General features: G+C 43.9%; 1 protein-coding gene across 2 annotated transcripts in view; it reads right to left on the reverse strand.

Annotated features, from left to right (window-relative positions):
- Positions 1-22,704, reverse strand: part of Pdpr (pyruvate dehydrogenase phosphatase regulatory subunit) — a 44,343-nt gene extending 21,639 nt beyond the window's left edge. Inside the window, exons 1-7 of one of the 2 annotated variants that reach the window (XM_028768521.1) lie at positions 22,600-22,704; positions 11,966-12,242; positions 9,962-10,095; positions 3,606-3,687; positions 3,326-3,489; positions 966-1,087; positions 552-669 (exon numbers count right to left, since the gene is read on the reverse strand). In XM_028768521.1, the coding sequence (XP_028624354.1) occupies positions 552-669; positions 966-1,087; positions 3,326-3,489; positions 3,606-3,687; positions 9,962-10,095; positions 11,966-12,189 (844 nt within the window). In that variant the 5' untranslated portion in view covers positions 12,190-12,242; positions 22,600-22,704. Of the gene's footprint in view, positions 1-400; positions 482-551; positions 670-965; positions 1,088-3,325; positions 3,490-3,605; positions 3,688-9,961; positions 10,096-11,965; positions 12,243-22,599 lie in introns of those variants that run through there. The other variant, XM_028768522.1, reaches the window with a different exon arrangement.
- Positions 22,705-24,297: the final 1,593 nt, after the last annotated feature.

The following is a 24,297-nucleotide window of genomic DNA, read 5'->3' on the forward strand; positions in this document are numbered from 1 at the left end:
CTTCCTCCACCTTGCAGATCAGATGCAAGTTCCCAGCTACTGCTCCAATACCATACAGGCTTGCGCCACCACCGCCCGGTTATATTCTAAATTCTCAATGAACTATATTAGGGATTAAAATCAGCTTTTAAAAAAAAAAATCAAACAAAGAAAGCAGGGTAGTGGTGGCACATGCCTTAAATCCCAGCACTTAGGAGGCAAAGGCTGGGTTTGAGGCCACTCTGAGTTTGAGGCCATCCTGGTCTACAAAGCAAGTCCAGGACAGCTAAAACTATTACAGAGAAACCCTGTCTCGAAAAAACAAACAAAAACCAAAAAGCAAAAAACATTCTTAATGGCGTCTTCATTTTGGCTATCTTTTCCTAAAAAGTAATCAAAGAAAAGTTAGAATTGGATTTACCTTCCTGTAACATGCTCCAGAAAAGAAAAAAGTCCTCAAGACATAATGTGTCCTTAATGAAGTTTTCCTTTCAAGGATAGTAGCTAGCGAAGAGATAAAATTATTTTTAAAAAGAAGAAGAATGAAAGAAAGAAAAAATATAAGTCCTCACTTGGTGAGTTGCTCTGCAGAGGGGTGTCCCAGGGACGGGTCAGAAGGTAGAAGTGTTCACAGGCATGTAGCGGGATACTAACCGGCTCCTCATTGGACAGTCCCAGCTCATATGCCCACTACAATGGACAGTTTGTGGGTGAGAAGAGGAACAGAAACACAGTCAGCAGCCTTCTGACTAGCTCTGACTAGCACAGCACTACTTTACCCAGCGTGGAGATAGACTACCACCACTAGCTGCTTGTATCTGAGGACTAAATACAGGTTTTTGGTTTAGAATACAATTCTAGATTGCCTAGCCCAAACAAGCATTATAGTATCTGGTGTCTCAGTAAAATGATAATCTTACATATCTACAGTAAAAAGTGCAAATTTAAATAAAGTCATAAACCCAGTAGTACTGTTGCCAACATACCTGACCAGCACAGTTGACAAAATACTGGCATTCAATCTGTCCTTTATCTGTCTCCACACCAGTAACTTGACCTTTTTTGATCAGTACATGAAGAACACTTGTCCGGTCATAAATCTGAACACCTATTTCAAAACAAAGAAAAAAGAAGGCAAATTATTAGTCAGGCAGTGGTGGTGCAGGCCTTTGATCCCAGAACTTGGGAGGCAGAAGCAGGAGTTATCTCTGTGAGCTCTAGGCCAGCCTGATCGACAGAGCAAGTTCCAGAACAGCCAGAGCTACACAAAGAAACTGTCTCAGAAAACCAAAAAGAAAAAGAAGGCAAGGGCTGGAGAGATGGCTCAGCGGTTAAGAGCACTGACTGCTCTTCCAGAGGTCCTGAGTTCAATTCCCAGCAACCACATGGTGGCTCACAACCATCTACAATGGCATCTGATCCCCTCTTCTGGTGTGTCTAAAGACAGCGACAGTGTATTCATATACATAAAATAAATCAATCAATCTTAAAAAAAAAAAAAAAAAAATTTAAAAAAAAAAAAAAAAAGAAAAAGAAAAAGAAGGCAAATTATTTGTTGTTACAAAATTAATGTCTCTGGGGGGCTGAAGAGATGAGTCAACCATTAAGAGCGCTGACTGTTCTTCCAGAGGCCCTCAGTTCAATTCCCAGCAACCACATGCTGGCTCACAACCATCTGTAATGAGATCCGATAATACTCTTCTGGTGTGTAGGCGTACATACAGATACAGCACTCATATACATTAAATAAATAAATAAATAAATAAATAAATAAATAAATAAATAAATTTGTAGAAAAGTTAAGTTCTCTGAAGCAGACTCTCTACTCCAAAAGGTACTGGAGAATGTGGGTCAATACTTTAATTTAAAAACAGAACCTCAGCATAGTATGGTGACATACAATGGTGATCTCAGCACTTTGGAGTCTAAGGTTTGGGTCCAAGGCAAGTTTCAGGCCAGCCTGAGCTACATAGTGAAACTCTATTTCAAACAAACAAAGACAATACAGCTCAGTGATAGATCATCTGCCTGGCATGCCCAAAGCAATGGGTCCAACTCTCAGCACTATAATAAATCATAAAGTACATGTAACACTCTGAACATTAAGTCTTTCTCTGATTTACTCTGGACCATATTTAAGCTATAGATTAAACTCCCAAATCATCCCACTCTAGCCTTGGCATGTCTCAAGTCCACAGCAGGGATTCTCATTAAGTCTGACATATATTAATCAGCACAAGTAATTCCTTAGAACAACTGAATACTATTTAAAAACACAGTATATTAAGGTCTAGGTAAAATATTAAGGCCTAGGTAGAATTTTAAGGCCTGGGTAACTGTTACCTGGCTAGCCTGCCATTATAAGGAAACTTTCTCATATGTTTCTGCTGTTACTAGGAAATTTTCTCATGCCCAAGTTGATTGTATATTGTTATGTTCTGTGCCTTGGAAACCAATCAAGATAGAAGTTAGTAGAACTGTACTGTACAGTTACCCACAATAAGCTTGGATCCAAACCAACCACCCAGTGGCACTTCCTGCACCTATGTATAAGCTTTTACAGTATTTGCCTTTATAAGCTACCCCTGGGATGGACCCTAACATAAGAGATACCTGCACCAATATAAGAAACTATCTGGAATAAGACTTTCACTTTGAGTAGGGGTCAAGTAAAATTTAAGTTCCCAAGACCTCCCTGGGAAATGACATCATAACTTGGCAAATGAGACATGTACATGGGCAACTCCCTGGTTGGCGAGTTAAGACATGAATGTTAGACAAGTTCCCTCCTGGTAGACAAGTTAGAACATGAATATTAGACAAGGCAAGTCCCCTGCCTCAGTTGAATACCCCAACCAATGGGAGCAGGATAAGTGTTCGTTACAACAAAGATATGTCCCTAAGAAAATCCCCTATCCCTAAGTCCTGATTGGTGGAATAACTTGGCACAGTGTTTGTAGATTTTAGGCTTAAAAACCTATAGAATCTTAATTCAGGATCACGGTTCAGTTCCCGAATCTGGACCATGGCCCTGACTGATCAGTCCTGGGGTGTATGCTCAATAAACTATCCCTGTTTGACTGAGATCAATGTTCATGTGGTTGTGAAGTGACTTCTGGACCCCAACACAGTGCAGTGGTGAGAACTGGAAAACTAAGTATCTCACACCTTTCTTTTCCCATACCTAAGCTGGTCTTAGTACCTATCATGATACTCTCTCTTAGACTCTTAGATGACCCCTTCTTTCCAAACCCATGCAAAATAATGATAATAATTAGAAGAAGAAGCAGATGCAGCAGTAGCAGTAGCAGCAAATATATAAACAAACAAACAGAAACCTCCTCACCATTCTGGGAGGCAGCACTGGCCAGGGCAAGAGCCACATCAGCAGAGGACACCACTGCATCCTCAGGGACATGCATGGCCCCAACCAGATCATGCACATTGACGAGAGGGTGAAGTTCAGCCACTTTCTTTGGAGAGATGATCTCAGAAGGGATACCTATAACACTGCCAAAGAACACAAGGGGACAATGACATTTATGGGCTCTCTGGCAGAGATCAAGTATGCAAAGTTGGGAGGGGTGGGTAGTCTTAGTCTAAGAATATGTAGTACTCTTACATACTTCAGCCTTGAGTTGATATGCTTCAGAGAGATCAACCGGTCCTGAGTTTGGGCCAGAGAGATTGAGCCTGTCCTTAAGTAACCTGTAAGAAAAGTCAATCAAAGAAGCAGTCCAATGGGATCCACTAGATTTATAGGTTAGACCTATTATAAATCATCTAGCAAAACGTAAACACATCAGAGATATACCTACTGTCAGCTCACAGCTTTGTGAGGGTCAACCAGGATGCTAGCATAGTTAAGAGCACTCACAATGATAATGACAGCTACTATGACTTTTGCTAAGGCCAGAGCTCACCCCTCTCTTTACTCGTTTTCCCTTTTAGTCTTGGTGGGAGTACATCCTAAGTAAAAGCCATCCGTAATTCTGTTTATCAGAGAGTCAGTCACATTCCCTCTCCTTTCCCAGTACAGCCAAACAACAAGCTGTTACCCAAACACAGGCAAGTGGCCTTCTTAGAACAATCAGTCTTGAGTAAGCGGATGAATGACTAGAACATTCTCATGTCCTGCAGAAGCAGTAATGTCTGGTCAGCTGATTCATCTTCCCTATATCTTGGTTCCCTAGCCTTTCTACAGCTGGAAGTTTCCTGGAATTAAGTGATTTAATAAGTTTTGATTCCTCTTGAGTGGGAAGGTTTTTCTTAAACCAAGATGCAACGCCATCTCTAGTTCACCTTCTTTCATGTTAGTGTTTTTTTCCTTTTAAAAAAAAGTTTTTATAGCCAGACCTTATAGTACATGCCTTTAATCCCAGCACCTGGTAGGCAGAAACAGATGAATCTGTGAGTTCAAGGCCAGTAGGGTTTACATAGCAAGTTCAAGTCTAGCCAAGGCTATATAGTGAGACCCTATCTCAAAAAAAAAAAAAAAAAAAAAACACGAAAAACAACAGCAAAAGTATTATTAATGTATATAGATGAGTAGATATACAAATGCCACAGCATGTGTGTGGTAGCTGGAGGACAACCTTCTCAGAAGTCAGTTCTCTCCTTCTACTATGGGTTCAGCAAGAAATTTTAGCTACCAAGCCATTTCACACCAGCTTTCTCTTCTGGAGATACTGTTTTTACGTTCTGTGGGACAATTGTCTCTGTATTACGCAAATGTTTTCTGAACCAGCAGAGATCTGATTTCAGGCAAAATTTTGGTATTGTTAAGCATCTCCTGCCCTAGTATTTTGTAAACATTGTTCTCCATCACCTTATGATTGGCTAAAATAAAAGTCTATGGCCTATAGCAAAAAGCAGAATAGTAAAGTGGGACTTCTGGATAGAGAGAGGAACTCTGGGAGAGAGAACGAGGCACGGGAGACTCAGCCACGAATACATGGATGGATGGAACTGAGGAGAGGCGACCAGCCATGTGGCAAAACTTAGGAGAGCATAAACTGAAAATTGAGTTACTAGCTAGTAAAAAACAATGCCTAGCTATAATACCTAGGCATTCATAAATGAATATAAGCCTCACTGTCATTCAGAACTAACACAGGCATAGAAAAGGTTCACATGGCTACATTTTCATCTCTCTTTCTCTCTCTGGAAGCGCAGAAAATGCTCGTAACCATTCAACTATCTCTCTAGCTCCCTGTTCTGTTTTTAAAACACAGTCTAACTCTTTTTCTTTTTTTTGGTTTTTCGAGACAGGGTTTCTCTGTGTAGCCCTGGCTGTCCTGGAACTCACTCTGTAGACCAGGCTGGCCTCAAACTCAGAAATCCGCCTGCCTCTGTCTCCCAAGTGCTGGGATTAAAGGCGTGCGCCACCACGGCCCGGCTTGAGGATTTTAAAAAGTCCATACCACACCAAGTCTCACACTCTCTCTTCCTCCACCTTGCAGATCAGATGCAAGTTCCCAGCTACTGCTCCAGTACCATACATGCCTCCCTCCCTGCCTGACTGTCTCCTGCCATGTTTCCTGACAACTGCATACTGTATTTTATAAATTGCCTTGGTCATTAATCTTGAAAATATATATATGAATTTGGGGGGTGGGGGTCTCATTATGTAGCTCTGGCTGTGCTGGAATTCAGTAGACCAGCCTGGCCTTGAACTCACAAAGATGCACCTGCCTCTGCATCACCACATCCAGCTACATTATGATTTTTTAAACAGATTTATTTATGTATTTCATGTGAGTACACTGTTGCTCTCTTCAGACGCACCAGAAGAGAGCATCAGATTCCATTACGGGTTGTAAACTGCCATGTGGTTGCTGGGAATTGAACTCAGGACCTCTGGAAGAGCAGTCAGTGCTCTTAACCGCTGAGCCATCTCTCCAGCCCTACACATGATTTTTAAAGCCAAAATTATAGAAAGTTAGCCTTAGACTACCCTTCCTGATTGCAGCTGTTAGATCCTGTTTCCCACCTACCAATCTCAGTAGCTTTATTTTTCTGTATTTCTATTTTGCAAAAATTCAGCAGATAGCAGCTTTAAATGCATTTATTTGGGGCTGGAGAGCTGGCTACAGTTAAGGGCACATGCTTCTCTTCCAAAGAATCTGAGTTCAACTTCTAGCTCCCACATCAGGTTGCTCACAACTTCCTGTCATTCCAGCTCCAGGGAGATCCAACTTCTCTGGCCCCGATGGGCACCTGTACTCATGTACACATACCCCCCCCACACACACACACACACATTTTTTAAAATAAAAGTAAATTGTTAAATTCGTTTATTTATTTAGTATGGATGCACACATGCCATAGCCTACACACAGAGCTCTGAAGACAGCTTGGAAGAGTTGATTCTCTCCTACCATGTAGGACCCAGGAATTACAGTCAGATTGACAGAGTTGGTGCGTGTTAAATCTGTTAAAACAGTAAAAACTGTTACTTTCCATTTATATTTTCTACACTTTCAGGACTCACATTTAGAACTTCACATATACCAGGCGAAGACTCTACCACTGATCTACATCCTCAGCCGCCTGACGAACTATCAGCTTTTAGTCTTATTGTTCCACTTACTTGACAAAATTCTGTCACATGCCATCGGAAGAACTATGGTTTTGATGGCACACATCTCTAATCCCAGCACTTGGAAGGAGACAGCAAGAGGATTAGAAATCCAAGGTCATATTCTCATTAAATTTAGATTATACATGTGCCTTCAACTTTAATAACAAAAACAGAAAGGGCTGGCAAGATGCTTCAGTGGTTGTAAAAGTTCCTGTCATGGAAGCCTGGTAACCTTAGTTACATCCCTGGAACCCATAAAAAGTTGGATGCACTGGCTAGCGTCTATAATTCTAGCATTTCTACGGCAAGATAGGAGGTGAAGACAGAATTTCTCAGAGCTGGTGAGTAGGCTAATATCTGGAGTACGCAGAATGGCACAAACAAGTCACCCTGCCTCAACAAAGTGCAAGTAGAGAACTGACTCTCTGACTTCTGCATACTTGTAGAAGGCGAAAAGGCCTTGTGTACACTGATAGCACTGGAGGAGCCAGGAAGCACTGGAGGAGGAGCCATACCTCTTCAATGGAATGAGATGTTTTATACGAATGATGCAGTTTTACAACCTGGTGATTCTTGCTGACCGAGGAGACAGGCTCTACCCATATTTCCCAGAATTTATATTTTACTTAGCCCAGACCTTTTCCCCCAAATCTTGAGCACTGCTTTTAGACCATAAGCCCATTCTTCTAAGTGATATCACTTGTGCTTTGCAGCAGCCTAAGTGACTTCTGTATCTAAGGCCCAGACAATCCTGACACCTATGGGGATCGTTTACCTCACTCAAGACCCCTAGACCCTAAGTCATGGGCACTATCTGAGTCAACAGTATCCATTCTTGTACAAGAAGCTAGATGTACTTTGTAAAGAATCTCAGTGTAAACATGTCTAAAATTGTGTACATGGGACTGAGTTAATTGTTATCTAAAGACTTTCTTCCAAAATTATGTTGTCCTTAAATATAGCTAAAGTACAATGATCTGGGCCAGACTCTGGAAGTCTTGAGCTGAGTTTTATTCTTGTCTTTTCATGGACTGTTTTGTTTTTGCATATGGTGAGGCCTGAAGGGAATCACCACACATACACACATGCATATCATACACACAAACAATAGAAAAAGTAAAAAACAGCAACAAGTATCATGGTAGCTTACACATGTATACTTCTCTGCCTTTTTAAAATTTATTACATCTTTATTTTTTTTGGCGGAGGGAGCTTATGTATACCACAGTACTTTCATGGAGGTCAGAGGACAACTTGCAGGGGTCAATTTTCTCTTTCTACCATGTAGGGTCCCAGGTATTGAACTCAGGTTGTCAGGCTTGGCACCAAGCATTTCTACCCATTAAGCAATTTCACAAGCCCATGTACACTGTTTAACAGAGAATCTAAGCTGAGTGTGGTGACGTACACCTTTAATCCTGGTGCTCAGAGGCAGGTGGATCTCTGAATTCAAGGCTAGCCTGGTCTACAAAGCAAGTCCCAGGACAGCCGGAGCTACACAGAGAAACCCTGGCTCAAAAACAAAACAAACAAAACAACAGAAACCCTTCATCACTAAAGCTCCCAAGCTTCCTTTCTCTCCATCACTGGTCCAACTCCAGTGAAGATAACAGGTTAAAGCCACACCCTATACTCCCTGCCTAACTCTTCACTAGTCCCCATCTCTTTGCTAACTCACAAGCATAAAAGACAAGCCAATAAGGGGTTCTAGGCTGTGACCTAGAACTAATCCTAGGCTTACTAATCTTTCACCTTGGACTCACACTACAGACCCACATCTGACTCAAACTCTGGCTAATATTTGACTCAAACACTGTATGAAGCCATCAGATTCAGTCCAACCAAAATGGAGAGTCTCTCACTTGTCCTGCACAAAGCAAACATCTTCCTATAAACACTGGGATCTGACACTCTCTTCTGGCCTCTGAGGGTGCATGTATATGTATACATACACACATACAGACACTACCACAGACATAAAAATATATAAATCTTTTTAAAAAAAGGAAAATTATAGTTGGGCAGTGGTGATGCAAACCTTTAAGCCTAACACTCAAAAGGCAGAGGCAGGCCAGTCTGATCTACAGAACAAGTTCCAGGACAGCTGATACACTATCTCTAAAAAGAAAGAAAAAAAGAAAGAAAGAAAAATTCAATTAGAACAAAAAAACAAGGACAATATTGTGGAACTACTTTTACTAAGTTCATTTCAGAACCTTAGGTGGCCAAGTTCAGTTATGCTGACTACATACCACTGTTATATTCTGTATGTTATGAGGTGTATTAATCTTAAATTCTACAACCATAAGCTTCACATATGACCCATCAAATTAAAGGTCAATATAAACTATTATGTCTAAAATGGCTTGAGTCCAGGCTAACCAGCAGGCAGCACTTCCAGCAGCTGCATATGTGCTCTTTGTGGTTTCTGCAGTTTTAGCTTTTATAAGCTAGCCCTGAGAAATGTTCACCACGCAGCTCTCAACTCTGAAGCCTGAGCTATTGCCCTAGTTGATCAATCTTGTGGTGTGCATTCAATAAACCATCCCTGTTTAACTGAGATCAGTGTTTGTGTAGTTTATGGGGCGACTCCTGGACCCAAACAGTTCAGACAGTCTCTCTACATTCCCCTGGCTGGTGTCCTCACTAGTTCCAGTACTATTACAGAGATATTTAATTTATAATTCTAAGTCTTCTTTCCCCTAACTACACAGATAATGTATTTCTATATTTCATAATACTAGTTGGTGGAGTTTTATGGGTTGAGCTATGATTTAACTGCTAAGCACCTGAACATATGCTTTCTCCTCTTTGTTTAAGAGTTAAGTGCTTCCATTTACTATAAATGAGTGAAATATACCAACGACTTTCATATCATGACAAGAATGATAGGATTTGCAGACCCTGGGTTCAATACACTCCCTACTCCCCTCCAAAAAAAAAGTTATAGAATCTGAAAATGACCGGGGATTACTGATTGTAATCTCTTCATTCTGTAGGTAAAGAAGGTGAAAACAAGCTACATGACCTGCCGAAAGGAACGCTCTGGCTTGAGGCAAATTCTCCAACACAAGTTTGAGTATTTGTTTTTTAGATTTATTTATTTTATGTATATGTGTACATAATAGCTGTCTTCAGATACCAGAAGAGGGCATCAGATCCCATTACAGATGGTTGTGAGCCACCATGTGGTTGTTGGGAATTAAACTCAAGACCTCTGGAAGAACAGCCAGTGCTCTTAACCGCTGAGCCATCTCTCCAGCCCCCTCCAACACAAGTCTTCATCATCAAATCAGACAGAACAGAGATGGTAACTACTGAGTACAGAACCAGAGATGGTAACTACTGAGTAAAGGTTTAGAGACAGGAAGACCAATAAACAACAGATTACCTGCTTACCTGTTTGGATCCCTGTCTCTTGTTCTAACTGATGGTAGAGTTTGTTTGAATAGTCAGCCATCTTCTGTTCAATGCTTGAATGCCTAGCAGTGCTTAGGATGCCAGCACAGAACCTTGTTGAGCCAGCAGCCAGCCTGCAGCACAGATGCAAAATACTGTTAGAAAGACTCACTTGTACCTGTGGATCTAAGTTTAGGTTCTAGAACTAGAGAAGTCTCAGCAGATTAACAGCAGTGATTGTTCTTACAAAAGAGCCAAGTTGCCAGGCGGTGGTGGCGTACACCTTTAATCCCAGCACTTGAGAGGCAAAGACAGGAGGATTTCTGAGTTCGAGGCCAGCCTGGTCTACAAAGTGAGTTCCAGGACAGCCAGGGCTACACAGAGAAACCCTGTCTCGAAAAAAAACAAAAAAAAAAAAAAATAAAAATATAAAAAATAAAAAAACAAAAAACAAAAGAGCCAGGTTTAATTCCCAGCAACCACACACTGGCTCACTACTGTGGCTCACAATCATCTATGACCTCAGCTAGGCAAGGAACCACATGCCTTTAATCTCAGCACTCTGGAGGCAGAGGCAAGTAGACCTCTGAGTTCCAGGCCAGCCAGAACAATATAGTGACATTCTGTCTCAGCAGTTAGGATCCTGGTTTGATTCCTAACACCTACACAGTTGCTCAGAGCCATCTGTAACTCTAGCTGCAGTAGGCTGTCCAGCACACCTTCTTCTGGCCTCCACAGGCACAAGACATATATGTGCTATATATAAACACATAAAAATAAACAAAAAAAAAAAGGCCTGGGGAGATGGCTCAATAGTCAACTTAACTTGCTGTTCTTCTAAAGGAACTAGTTCCCAGCACCCACTCATAGCTTACAACTACCCGTTAACTCCTGCTTATTTGATTCCTCTGGCACCTGCACTCACGTACATGTATACATACATACACACAAACACAGGCGCATACATACATACATACACACACACACATACATACATACATACATACATACACAAACACACAAACACACACACACACACACACACACACACACACGATTAAAATAAAAAATCCTGGGCTGGAGAGATGGCTCAGTGGTTAAGAGCACTGACTGTTCTTCCAGAGGTTCTGGGTTCAATTCCCAGCAACCACATGGTGGCTGACAACTATCTGCAATGGGATCTGATGCCCTCTTCTAGTGTGTCTGAAGGCAGCTACAGTGTGTCCATATATATAAATTAAAAAATATATATCCTCACCCATTCCCCCAAAAGTAGATGAGAGAATCATACACATACACCCCACACACATACAATAGTCTTTTTAAATTTTAATAATTTATGTGCATTGGTATTTTGCCAGCATGCACGTCTGTGTGTCTGTGTTAGGGTGTCATAGCTTGGAGTTATAGACAGTTGTGAGCTGCCATGTTAATTTTTAAAAATTTATTTTTATATGTATGGGTGTTTTTTCTACACATATCTGCATACCACATGTGTGCTTCATGACCAGAGACCAGAAGAGGGTATCAGATTTGCTGGATCTTGAGTTACAGATGGCTATGACCTGCCATATATGGGTGCTGGGAGTCAAACCTGGGTCCTCTGGAAGAGTAGCCAGTGCCCTTAACTGTTAGGCTGTCTCTTAAGTCCTATAAATCTAAAACTATACTGAGTCAAACCAACAATAGTAAAAGACGATGGGCAGGCTGTAAGCACTATTGTTCAGCTCATGACCATGGGACACAGCTGTGCTGTGTGAAGAGGATGACGACAGAGAGGGAGAGGAGCTGGGCCGTGAATTCCTGTCCTTTTAAGATACTGTTGAAATTTGCTACCTCTCTACTGCAGAAAACATGAGTGCTAGAACACAGCTAACCACAGCGCAGACTTCACCCTGGGTCTTCTCACACTAGTGAGCAACATTAGATCAGCTATGGGGATGACACTATGAAAAACACGGAGTGACAACGTCCAACTCCAAGGCACGTCAATGTGAGCCTTACCTGCCCTGCTCCAAAAGGACAATATCCTGCCATCCCATTTTGGAGAGGTGATAGGCCACAGATGTGCCCATGATTCCACCTCCACAGATGACCACCTGCGCCTGGGCAGGCAGAGCAACAGAATGTGCCTCCGAAGCCGATGAGCTGCTTCTTGCCGATGACCAGGTCTGCCATCCTGGGCTAGTTCTTTGTCTTTGGACAATAGACAGCAACCGGTAAAGCATCACCACCTGGAAGATGTATTTTCACTCAGCTGAGAAGATCCAAAGAATATGAACTAGAAAAGAAAAAAAAATCATTCCATGTAAGTCAGTTCTCAGGAGGAATGAGAAAAAGATTTAACAAAGAACAATAGCCTTCATTTGACATATATTTGAAGACCTATGTTTCAAATTCTGCTAAAATGAATGAAAGGAAGGAAGGAAGGAAGGAAGGAAGGAAGGAAGGAAGGAAGGAAGCCAGCCAGCAAGGCATGGTAGCTCATGTCTTTAATCCCAGTACTCTGAAAGTAGAAGTAGGCAGATCTCTGTGAGTTCAAGGCCAGCCCGGTCTACGTAGAGATTTCCAAGACAGCCAGGACTACAAAGAGACACTGTCTCAAAAATAACACACCCACACACACAAAGGTAAACAAAAAAACAAGCACAAAAAAAAATCTAAACTGAGTCTAGCAGCACAAGCCTATAGACCTAGCACTTGAGAAGTGGAGACAGGAAGATGCCCAGAAGTTCAAGGTTATCCTCAGCTACACTGGAATTTCCAGGCCAGCTTGGGTTGGAAATCTTGTCTAAAGATAGATACTGACAGATAGACAGACACAGACAGAAGAATAAGAAACAGTGAGATGGCCACACAGGGCCTTATAACCTGAGTTCAACACCTGTAATCCATTAAATAAATAAATAAATAAATAAATAAATAAATAAATAAAATAAGGAAGTCCAGTGAGAAGGTCAGGAAGGTGAGGCATAGGAATAATACTGGCAGATGGAAAGAAAGCAGCTATATGAATGTTTAGACAGAAGGAATAAGTATATGTAAGGACCATGTAGTAAGACAAACCAACCTGATGAGCCCCATCCCTCCAAATAAAGGAAGGCAGTGGCTACAGTATAGTGATGGGAGGGAAAATGATTAAGATAAACCTGAGAAAAACAGGCAGGAATCAATTCTATAGTACTTGAATGCCATAATAAACAAACAAACAAAATCATTAAAGCAAGGGAATCAAGTGATCTTATATGTTTTTCAAAGGTCATCCTGGCTCCACAGTGGAGAGTGGATGGTGAATGAAAGAAAGATGAGAAAGGAAGATATTCCAACAGTTCAAGCATACACAATGGCTTAGATTGAACATGGCAGCTAACTCAGAAAAATAAACATACTGTTCTGGAAGCAGAAATGACAGAATTCACCTAGTCATGAACATGCCACATGTGACCCCAGCACTCCAGAGGCTATGGCAGGAAGATCTCAAGTTCAAGACAAACCTTAGCAACAAAGAGAGACTTGTCTCAAAACAAAGAGAATGCTCCACTTCTGATGTGAATAATCCAGCAGAAGAGCCAGGGAAATGTTGGGTACAGGAACTGAATGAAGAACCCAACCACAAGAAACTAAATATTTGATCTGGAGTGTCCCAGGAAACAAGAAGTCACTACTGGCTGAAAACAAAAAAGGTAGGGCTTTAACAAAAATCTAACAGGAATACTGTTAAATCTCAAGAAACTAAAGCTTGACCTACTGGCAGACTATGCCAGCATTAAAGAGCTTAAGACACAGGGTGGCAGATATGTGGCAATCAGAGAAGCACTCTGCCAATAAAGCTGCCACCACCTCAACTACTAGCATCTGGCCTTCCCATCTGGACTCCTCTAAGACCAAAGACACATACACACTATTGGAGAGGACTCTCAGAACTGCAATCTTCTTTAAAAATGCTTTAGATTTGTGTGTGTGTGTTTTGTCTGCATGTATATCTGTGTACCATATGTATGCATGGTCAGAACAGGGTGTGAGATCCACTAGGACTGGAGTTACAAATGGTCGTGAGCCACCATGTGAGTGCTGGGAATCAAACCAAGGCTTTCTATAAGAACAGCTGATACTCTTAACCACTGACCATCTCTCTGGTGCTCAGAACTACAATCTTGGCAAACAGGGTATAGAGAGAAATCTCATGCAAGTGGGGACCAATTATCATTTCTGCTTCCTATGAGGCTCTATCTTAAGGTTCTCAGTCTGGTATAAGGACACACAACTATGACCCAGCACTCGGGAGGCTAAAGCAGGATTCTGAATTGCAGAACAGCCTGAGGTCTGTATAACCACGTCTCAAAACAATCCAAGACAAAAAGAACAACAACAAAGATACAAACTTCTCTGTAGAAGTACATGAGCAGTTTCCTGAAGAATTATCTTCATATAACCCAAGCTCACCTCAAATCCTCCACTAGGCCCTCTAGGCTACACTTCTAAGTTAAATACACACCCCTTTACTAACATTCTCCCCACCTCCAGTCCCAACGGAAACACAACTCTCACTAGAGAATTACCTTACTTCACTATCAACCACTGCCACTTGGCCATGCTTGGAAGACCCTTGGGCTGGTTGGTTTTACATCAACTTGAGACAAGCCAGAGTCATTTGAGAAGGGGGAAATCTCAACTGAGAAAATGCCCCATCAGATTAATCTGTGGGCAAGTCTAAATTTATTGGGATTCAGACCCGGGACAAACAGCTGAGGTGAGTATTTAACATACCGAAGTGGCCCCTCCCCACATCCCTCAGTCCCTACATGGCATACCCCACTCTCTTAACTTTCCAGCCCAGGAGCTGGGCTTCTCCTTCCCCAGAAGCTCTTTCCTATATAATCCAGACATTCTGGTCTCTTCCCTCTTTTCTTCTTCCCACCCCCCTCTGCACTCTCATACATTCTAAGATACTCTGTCTCACTGCCCCTCCCCTCCCCGCTGTGAACCCACTCTTTCTTTCTCTTCTCCCTTCTTTCTGTCTCCCTTCCAATGGTGACTTTCCTACCCTTGGTCTTTGGGACCAGGGAACCCACCTGAGAGCTGTTTCCCAATAATAAGCCTTTATTCACTCTAATTGACTTAAACTGGCTAATTTTGCTGCCAGAGAAATAACTTATCAATATTTTCTTGATTAATGATTGATGTGGGAGCTGGGTGGTGGTGGTGCACGCCTGTAATCCCAGCACTTGGGAGGCAGAGGCAGGCGGATTTCTGAGTTCGAGGCCAGCCTGGTCTACAGAGTGAGTTCCAGGACAGCCAGGGCTACACAGAGAAACCCTGTCTCAAAAAAAACAAACAAAAAAAAAGATTGATGTGGGAAGGCCAGCTATAGACATTGCCACTACTGGGCAGGTGGTCCTGGGTGTTTAAAGAAAACAGGCTGAACAGCCAGGCATGGTGGTCCACAACTTTAATCCCAGCACTCAAGAGGCATAGGCAGCTGTGTCTCTATGAGCTCGAGGCCAGCCTGATCTACATAGTAAATTGGCAAACAGCCAGGACTATACAGTAAGATTTGTCTCAACAAAGCAAAAGCAGGCTGAGAAAGCTATGGGAGTAAACCAAGCAACAGAACTCATCCGTGGCTTCGACATCAGTTCCTGCCTTCAACTGCTCTGACCTTCCTGGACAATTTGTAAGATGAAATACCCCTTTCCTCCCCAAGTGTTTGGTTATAGTGTTTTATCACAGCAACAGAAACCCTAAGACATCCCTGCTCCTTTGTGACTCGGGTTAGCTGCCTGTACCAGCCCTAAGCATCTCTACTCAGGATTCTGAGCCCACATGCTCTTCTCTCTGCCTTCTCCCTACCTGCTGTCTTTCCTCACTAAGCAGACAGCCTCTCCCAGCTCATTCCTGAAACCTTCAGTAGGCTGAGTGCAGTCTCTCCACAAGTGTTAGAACCCCTCATTCTTCCTTCTCTGCACCCCAGCACAATTCACTGGCCTCTTTTTACACCCTGGAATCAATGATTTCTTCCATTTTCCCCTTCTCTTCCTCAAGGCCCTCCTAGGTAATCTAATAAAAGAAACAAAAGCTCCCTATCATAATTTTTATATCAAAAAATTTTAAAGTGTACAAATTAGTCTTTGCAAAAAGTCAAATACAGAGTTCCCATTTCTTAGAATTATATGTCTTCCACCATCCTGTTGGAAGATGTTTTCATGCACTGTGTATTCAAAGGCTGATTTCTGTACACAGAGATCTGGTTGCAAACCAGCATTGTCAGGTTAGAACAACTTAGTGAAGTGGAAAGTTTTGGTTTCTTCAGAAAGTCAGCTATATCAAATGATGTTTTGCTAAAGTAGACACAGGTGAAAGGATGTTTTGCTATAGGAGACACATGAAGTTTGATGGTTAGAAGGAATATAAATATGACCCCACAGACAGTGGAAGCATCAAACACTGGTTCGCTTTGCCCTGCCTCACTACTCTTCAGTGACGACATGCATGCATTGGCTTACCTTACATTCATTGCATTACTGAGCTTCACTGTGGTGACTTCATAGAAACTCAAAAAATAACTTCTAGTGAGGTTCCTGTGGCTTCTTACCACTTCAGGACTCAGGCTGATTGGTGAGTCTCGGGGTTTCTACTGGATTGAACTGCAGTTGCTGATTTGTGTGTGGTGTCTGCCAAGTGGACTGGTCTCCAGCCACTGATCCGTGTTTAGTGTTTGCTAGTGGACTGGACTGAGAATAACAAAGATTGGAATTGCCCCAAAGAACTACTTCTAAACAGGTCAATTTCTCTTGTATCCTAATAACCTTTCTTTTCCACTACCTCTGGTTGGTAGTAGGCTAGAAAGGAGGTTGAACCATTATAGGTTAAAAAAAATATACACCCATATCTTAAGAATCTGTCTAGCTCTAGTGCCTGAAGATTTCAATAAATATAAAGGACTCTGGGTCATTATTCAGAGCAAGGGCAGGCATAGAAAACCATACTTTTACCCCATCCAAGCCTGAGTTCTAGTTTCCTCAAACCTTAATGACTAGACAATGGCTGAGATTTTTGTCCTTGTTCTTTTTTTAAAGATTTATTTATTTTATATATGTGAGTACACTGTCGCTGTCTTCATGCATACCAGAAAGAGGCATCAGATCCCATTACAGATGGTTATGAGCCACCATGTGGTTACTGGGATTTGAACTCAGGACCTCTGGAAGAGGTGTAGTGCTCTTAACCACTGAGCCATCTCTCCAATCTCGTTCCTTTTTTGTCTTGGTTTGGTTTTGGTTTTGGATATTTTTTCTATTTACATTTCAAATGTTATCCCCTTTCCAGGTCTCCCCTCCAGAACCCCCTATCCCATCCCCCCTCCCCTGCCTTTCCACAGCCCACCCACCTACTCCAGCCTTCCCACCCTGGCATTCTCCTACATGGAGCATCATACCCCCTAAGGCCCAAGGGCTGCTCCTCCCACTTATGTCCAACAAGGCCATCCTCTGCCACATATGCAGCCGGAGCCATGGGTACCTCACCTTCATGTGTACTCTTTGGTTGGTGGTCCAGTCCCCAAGAGCTCCAGGGGGTCCAGCTGGTTGACACTGTTGCTCCGCCCACCCCCACCATGGGGCTGGAAACCCCCTCAGCTCCTTCAGTTCCTTCTCCAACTCCTCCATTGAGGACACCGAACTCAGTCCAATGATTGGCAGCAACCATCCACCTCTGTATTTGTCAGGCTCTGGCAGAGCCTCTCAGGAGACAGCCATATCAGGCTCCTGTCAGAAAGCACTTTCTGGCATCCGCAATAGCATCCAGGTTTGACAACTGTATATGGGCTGGATCTCCAGGTGGGGCAGTCTCTGGATGGCCTTTCCTTCTGTCTCTGCTCCACACTTTATCTCCATATTGCCTCCTGTGAGTATTCTGTTCCCCTTCTAAGGATCTGAAGTTACAGACAGTTGTTGATACCATGTGGGTACTGGGAATTTAACCTAAGCACTTTGGAAGAGCAGCCAGTGCTCTTAACCATTGAGCCATCTCTCCAATCCTCAAATGAAGTTTTTAAACAAAAATGTATCCTTGAGGATGGAAGTGGTGGCACACACCTTATTCTCAGCACTCAGGAGGCAGAGGCAAGCAGAACTCTGGCTCTCTTTTGTTTGAGGCCAGCCTGGTCTACATAATGAGTTACAAGATAGTAATCGCTACGTAGAAAGACCTTATCTTAAAAAAAAAAAATCCTGAGTAAGTAAATTTTGTTGAGAGAACAAACTATTGCCCAAACTTAAGACCTTGTGTTTCATAGCAGCACTATATTAAATATAAAACAAGTTTTTGCTGGGTATGATGGTACCTCATCTTTAACCCCAGCACAGTTAGGCCAGCCAAGTCTACACTGTCAGGATTATATAGTCAGACCCTGTCTCAGACAGACAGACAGACAGACAGACAAGACTTTCAAGAACCCATCTTTCACTTAACAGTAAATTATTAAACAGAAAGCATCCCTTGTAACAAGAACAGGGCTTTGGCCCTACCAGAGCACTGACACCTCTCACTGAGGACACCCAACTTGCTGGTTTTAGAGGATATCTCTCACATACCACACCACTAAGACCATAGACCTTCCTACTTGAACACAGCTTCCTGGTTTCACCTCTATAGTTCCTGGGTCACAGCTCTTTGCTGGAGCCTGTCTTCTGCCCTGAGCTTTCCCGATTTTAGTGTCCCCTTGATGCATGGCCTGACCCAAGAATCCTGCACCCTGAGCTTCAGATCTGTTTATCAAGTGCAGAATGCCCACACCTACTTGATCCCACAGGGAAATCCCAGCACATCTAAATGCAAACACCTCCTCACTCCCACCCTTCCACACTGTGTCTGTCCCCAAGGGCTCCTCAGATTAGAATCCAGAGTGTCACCTGGTTTCTCCCTTTCTCATTTCTCTTCTCTAGTCATTTCTCAGGACCTCCCTCATCTAGTGTGCATCCTAAATCTCACACACATCCATCTACTTCTCTCCAAATCCCCTGCCAACATATGTGGAAGCTTCTAGGCTTGTAGCTCCTACCTTCAGTGCACACTTTTCTCCCACAGACCTCAGTCCATACACAGGCGTGAGTGAACAGTCTTCCACAACGGACATCTTATTTCACTGCCCTTCTCACAACCTTCCAGTGACGGGCTAATGCTTGCAGGAAGAAGTCAAAGATCCTCAATACACAGTGCAGCACTTCACAAGCTGGCTATCTCTGGCCTCACTGTTCTGGCCTCTCAAACTCTCACCAAGCTGGAACAGATTACTGGTAACTCCTCAAAACAAGTCAGGTTTAACTTTCTCCTGCATGCCCAGGACCTGTGTGCACTGTCTCTCTAACTGGCAAAGTTCCTGCCACTTGTCTACTGAGCAGAGACATCTCCTCAGAACACAGCCTATTCTACCCCTATCTCAGTGCAGCCTTTGGGTAAGGGAGTCTTCTGTTTTCTCCCAGGATATTCTATTTCTCCCAGAACTTTTCCTCCTCTCCAATTATCTGTAAAGCACTTGAGTGGAGTAGTAATACAGCAACCCAGTGGGGGAATCCAAAATCTACTACACATGTAGATATCAAGTCTCCTTACATCTGACTACCTGAACAACTTTGACCACATTTTGGTGTGTCAGATCCCTTATCTGTTAACATGAGTTAGAAACATTTTTCTCACATGGCTGTGGAAAGTCTAAATCAAACAATACAATACAAAAGGGTAACTGATGTCAAAGCGGCACTCAGAAGCTAGGAGTGGGGTGGGGTGAAGGAGAGAGAGATGAAGGAAGAATGGAGATAGGAGAGAGAAAAAGAATATTGGGCTGGAGCGACAGCTCAGTGGTTAAGAGGACTGACTGCTCTGCTAGAGGTCCTGAGTTCAATTCCCAGCAACCACATGGTGGCTCACAATCATCTGTAATGGGATCCTACTCACTCTTCTAGTATGTCTGACTACAGTGTACTCATATAAATAATAAATAAATAAATCTTTCAAAAAGAGAGAGAGAAAGTATATCATTCCCTCAATAACAAGAACCCCTAGGCCAGTAGACAAGTGTATCCCAGCAGTGAGAAGGTAGAGGCAGAGGAACAGGAATTCAAGATCATCCGAAGCTGTGTGGCAAGTCCAGGCTAAACGAGGCCCTATTTCAATAAACACATATAGGGCTGGGGAAGACGGCTCAACAGGTAAAGCGGCAGCTATGCAAGTATGAGGCCCTGAGTTTGGATCTCTGTTAGTAGTTACAATGTGCAAGACACTTCCTAAGTATTCAACTAACCTAAGCACAACCCTATAGGGGAGACATAATTTGTGTTCTGTACTTTAGAAAACTTACATATAAAGTATAAAATTATGTAAAATGACTACTCCATACGCAAAGACTAAACTCCAAATCTAGCATCAAAACCTATGACTTGGGCTGGTGAGATGGCTCAGCAGTTAAAAGCACTGACTGCTCTTCCGGAGGTCATGAGTTCAAATCCCAACAACCACATGGTGGCTCACAACCATCTGTAATGGGATCTGAAGCCCTCTTTTGGTGTGTCTGAAGACAGCTACAGTGTACTTACATATAATAATAAAAATCTTTGAAGCATAGCAAGCCGGGTTGGAACAAGAGGAAGGGAAAGAAAAAAAAAAACCCTACCACTTATTATAATTAATTCTGCTACTGCACTTGTGCTTTCGCTCTCATGCACTCTCGTGTCCCCGCCCCCCCCTGACAGGGTGTCATTTTGCAGCTAATGGCCTAAAACTTGCTACCTAAACCAAGGTGGCTTAGACCTTACAGGATTCCACCTGTCTCTGCCTCCCTCAGTGAGTTCTGGGATTAAAGGCATGGGCCTGCTCAAACTACATTGCAAAGAAATCCAGGTGAGCAAAGGGTGAAGGGATGTAAAGCAGAACCAGAAGCTCTTTCCCTAGCTGGAAAAGGAGACTTGCAAAGAGAAAGAGACATAACAGAGAATTCCTCCCTGAGAACCCCTCCCATTCTCCAGTCCTTTGTCACTTTTTTCTCAATAAAGTTATGCTCACTGTGCAAGAGAGAAAGAAAAGAACAAACAGGAGTTTCAGGAAAGAACACAGCATGTTTAATGCCCAGCCTGATAAGGCCAAGAAAAAGACTGTTGACTCTGTAATCATCATGACCTTCAAGAGTGAAGAGACAAGGGCAGAGAAGGCTAGAAAGATGTCTCAGTGGTTAAGAGCACATACTGTTCTTGCAGAGGGCCTGGGTTCGATTCTCAACTCCCACATGGAGTTCACAATCTTTAACTTCAGTTCCAGTGAATTCAATGCCCTCTTCTGACTTTTGTGGACATCAAGCACATGGTGCACAAACACACACATAAGCAAAACACTCATAAAATAAAATGAATATGTGTGTGTGTATACACATATATTTTTTTTTCATTTAAGGTAGTTTTAAAAAAGAAAAATTTACACCAGGAAGAGAAGTTTGAGAGTCAACTCCTGAAGGCCTGGCAGCAAAACCAAGCAAGTTTCACAGGAAAAAGGAGGTAGAGCCAGGAAAATAGACACTGAAGACAGCAAACACGTTCTAAAGGAAAGGTCAGGAAGTTTTGTATTTACTTGAAATTCGTGAACATAACTGTGTAGCTTTACTAGTAACTTCTAAACAGCCTTAAGATCCAGACTGACTGCGCTCAGATCTTACACCAACAAGGTGGCAGCTCAATCCTGGAGCAGTGCTCACACCTGTAATTCCCACCACACTGGATACTCAATTAGGAGAAATGCCCCAGGATCCAGGTGAGCCTGGGACACAGTCGAGACTCTGTTTTTAAAAGACAGTAACAGTGACAGTTCTAACAACTCCCGAATTCTCCCTCTGTTAACAGCATAAGCCACAGGTCACAAAGAATGAAGGCTAAATAAATGTACACTGATGCGTCCCCCACATGTAACTCAGAGGAATCACCAGGACAAGTTTAAAAGCAATAGAATGAGCCACTGTAAACAGTCTGATCCTGCAAGTTCAGGATGCAGTGTTTTTCAACAAATGCACCAATGCTCAAAAGAGTTTGAAAAAATTATACAAGTCCCCGCCGCCAAAAAGAGGATCCTTAAAGGACGTCTTTATAACTAGACCCTCGATCACATCGCCATCCCTACAAATCAGGATTGCATAGATGTTCGAAGTAGGCTTGGAGACCGTGGAACCGAACCTCGGGATCATACACAACAGTCACCCCAAGTCACCCACTGGAAACCCCACCGCCATAAGTCTCTGACAGGAGTTGGTAAAGCACGGCCGGAACGCACGTTTCAAGGTGGCAAAGCATTCCACCTGCAGAGACGCGGGGCCACAGCTGGCCGTGACAGCAGCTGCGTGCCCGCCCGAGCCGCAGCCCGCCCCGAGGCCCGGCCGCCCTGGGAGAGCCCGCGCGCAGGCCCGCGGCGGCCGGCGCCGGTCCCCGAGGCCCGCACAGCTCCGCTGCCTGAATTCTGGCGCCCGACCGGTGGCACCGCCTCAGACACCGGGACGAATAGCTGGGAGCCGGAGCCCAAAGCTCAGACGACAGGGGAGTGCGGGGCGCAGGAGTTCACGGGACCAGAAGGCCGCCCGGAGCAGCAGGTCCTAGCCGGCTTCCTACCTCACGGGCCCGCCGCTTGCGGGCAGCGCGCTCAGCAACGCCCGGCGGAAGTGAAGGGCAGCACAACCGCGGCAGAGGGTCTGCGCCGGCCGGAAAGGGGGACAGGGAATGGGGAGGGGGCGGGACGCAGAGCGCAAAGTTCCGGGACCGCAGGGGCCCGCGACCTTCCGCGCTTTACGGCCCGCGGCAAGGGTAAGGCGGGCGCGCGCGCCAACGCGCCGTGACGTCACCGCGACGGGCCGGCCCGCACGTGGGCTTGTTTGGGTCTCGCCAGGCCCCGCCCCTCCCGCGACGCCTCCCTCTCTGCCTAGATGGCGGCGTGCGGGTGTGATGCTGCCGCCCGCCTCGTTCCCCGCTCCCGGCCTCCCGCCGGCCTCGGTCTGTGCGAAGAGCCCGGGCATCGGAGCCGGGCCAGAGCCTCGACCCAGCGTGGGCAGCTCGGGTGATCGTCTGCCGCCAGGCCCGAGCCCCGGTCCTGCGCGCTGGGTCCGCAGCCCAGAGCCAGGTCTCTGCCGGTGGTCGCTGTTCTCCGTCCCTGCGCGTCGCTTAAGGCCTTTCCGTGCTAGGCTTTGGCCTCGGCGGCCGAATCAGCCGACCTGATTTCCTGTCTTACTCCAGGCGGCTGCCCAGAGGGAAAAGCATTGTTTACTCGAGCCTCAGAAACATCTACCTTGCATCCCCTCCAACTCCCAGTCACATCCCCCAGTTTTCACAGCACTCATCACTAGCTTAAATATGTGTCGCTACGTTCTTTTACACTGGTGTAGACGTGGCCCTCTGATCTCTTGAGGACCTAACCTTGCTCACGTTCAACTTCTCAACACCTTCAACCCGCGCCTGCACACCATCCAATGTATCCTTCCACAGACAGCAAGAGAAATGGTGTATCTTGGACTGTGTTCTTTAGTTACCATTCTCTGGACCAAGCCTATCTTGTCTTATGAGCTAGTCTTGAACATTATTACTAGGCTGTGTACCTTGGTGCTGTCTTGAGTGACCTGGCTAGGAACAAGAAGGAGGGGTTTCTGCTCCTAGTGGCAAAGCTGCATGAATCTCCTTGTCAGGATGCCATTCATTCCCCAGCTTGCTTGGTTCATACCCAGCTCACTAAGCATGAATTTCTCCAAGACTGCCCAGATGAGATTTGATAGTAAGACTCAACTCTACCCGGCTCTTTTTTTTTTTAAGTTTATTTGTTTTATTTAAGTTTGTATGTTTTTAAAAGCAAAGACTCAGTGTAGGCTGGATTCAAATAAATAGCAGCGGATGGCTTAGAACTCCTGGTTCAACGGGCAGTGGTGGCGCACCCCTTTAGTCTCAGCACTTGGGAGGCAGAGGCAGGCAGATTTCTGAGTTCGAGGCCAGCCTGGTCTACAGAGTGAGTTCCAGGACAGCCAGGGCTATACAGAGAAACCCTATCTCGAAAAATCAAAAAATAAAATAAAATAATAATAATAAATAACTTCAAATAAATAAAATTATTTTTTAAAAAGACAAAAAAAAAAAACCTCCTAGTCCTCCTGCCTCCACTTCCCAAGTGGATTGCTTTAACACTCATCCAATTCCCCTTGTTCTGATACCATTAAGCTCAGGACATTTGCCAGATGAATTCTTTCACATTTTTGGTTAAGTATTTGATACCTATCCAAAAAAAGAAAGAAAGAAAGAAAGAAAGAAAGAAAGAAAGAAAGAAAGAAA

This window comes from Grammomys surdaster, unplaced genomic scaffold (genome assembly GCF_004785775.1).
Source record: "Grammomys surdaster isolate TR1022 unplaced genomic scaffold, NIH_TR_1.0 187, whole genome shotgun sequence".
Classification (NCBI taxonomy): Eukaryota; Metazoa; Chordata; class Mammalia; order Rodentia; family Muridae; genus Grammomys; species Grammomys surdaster.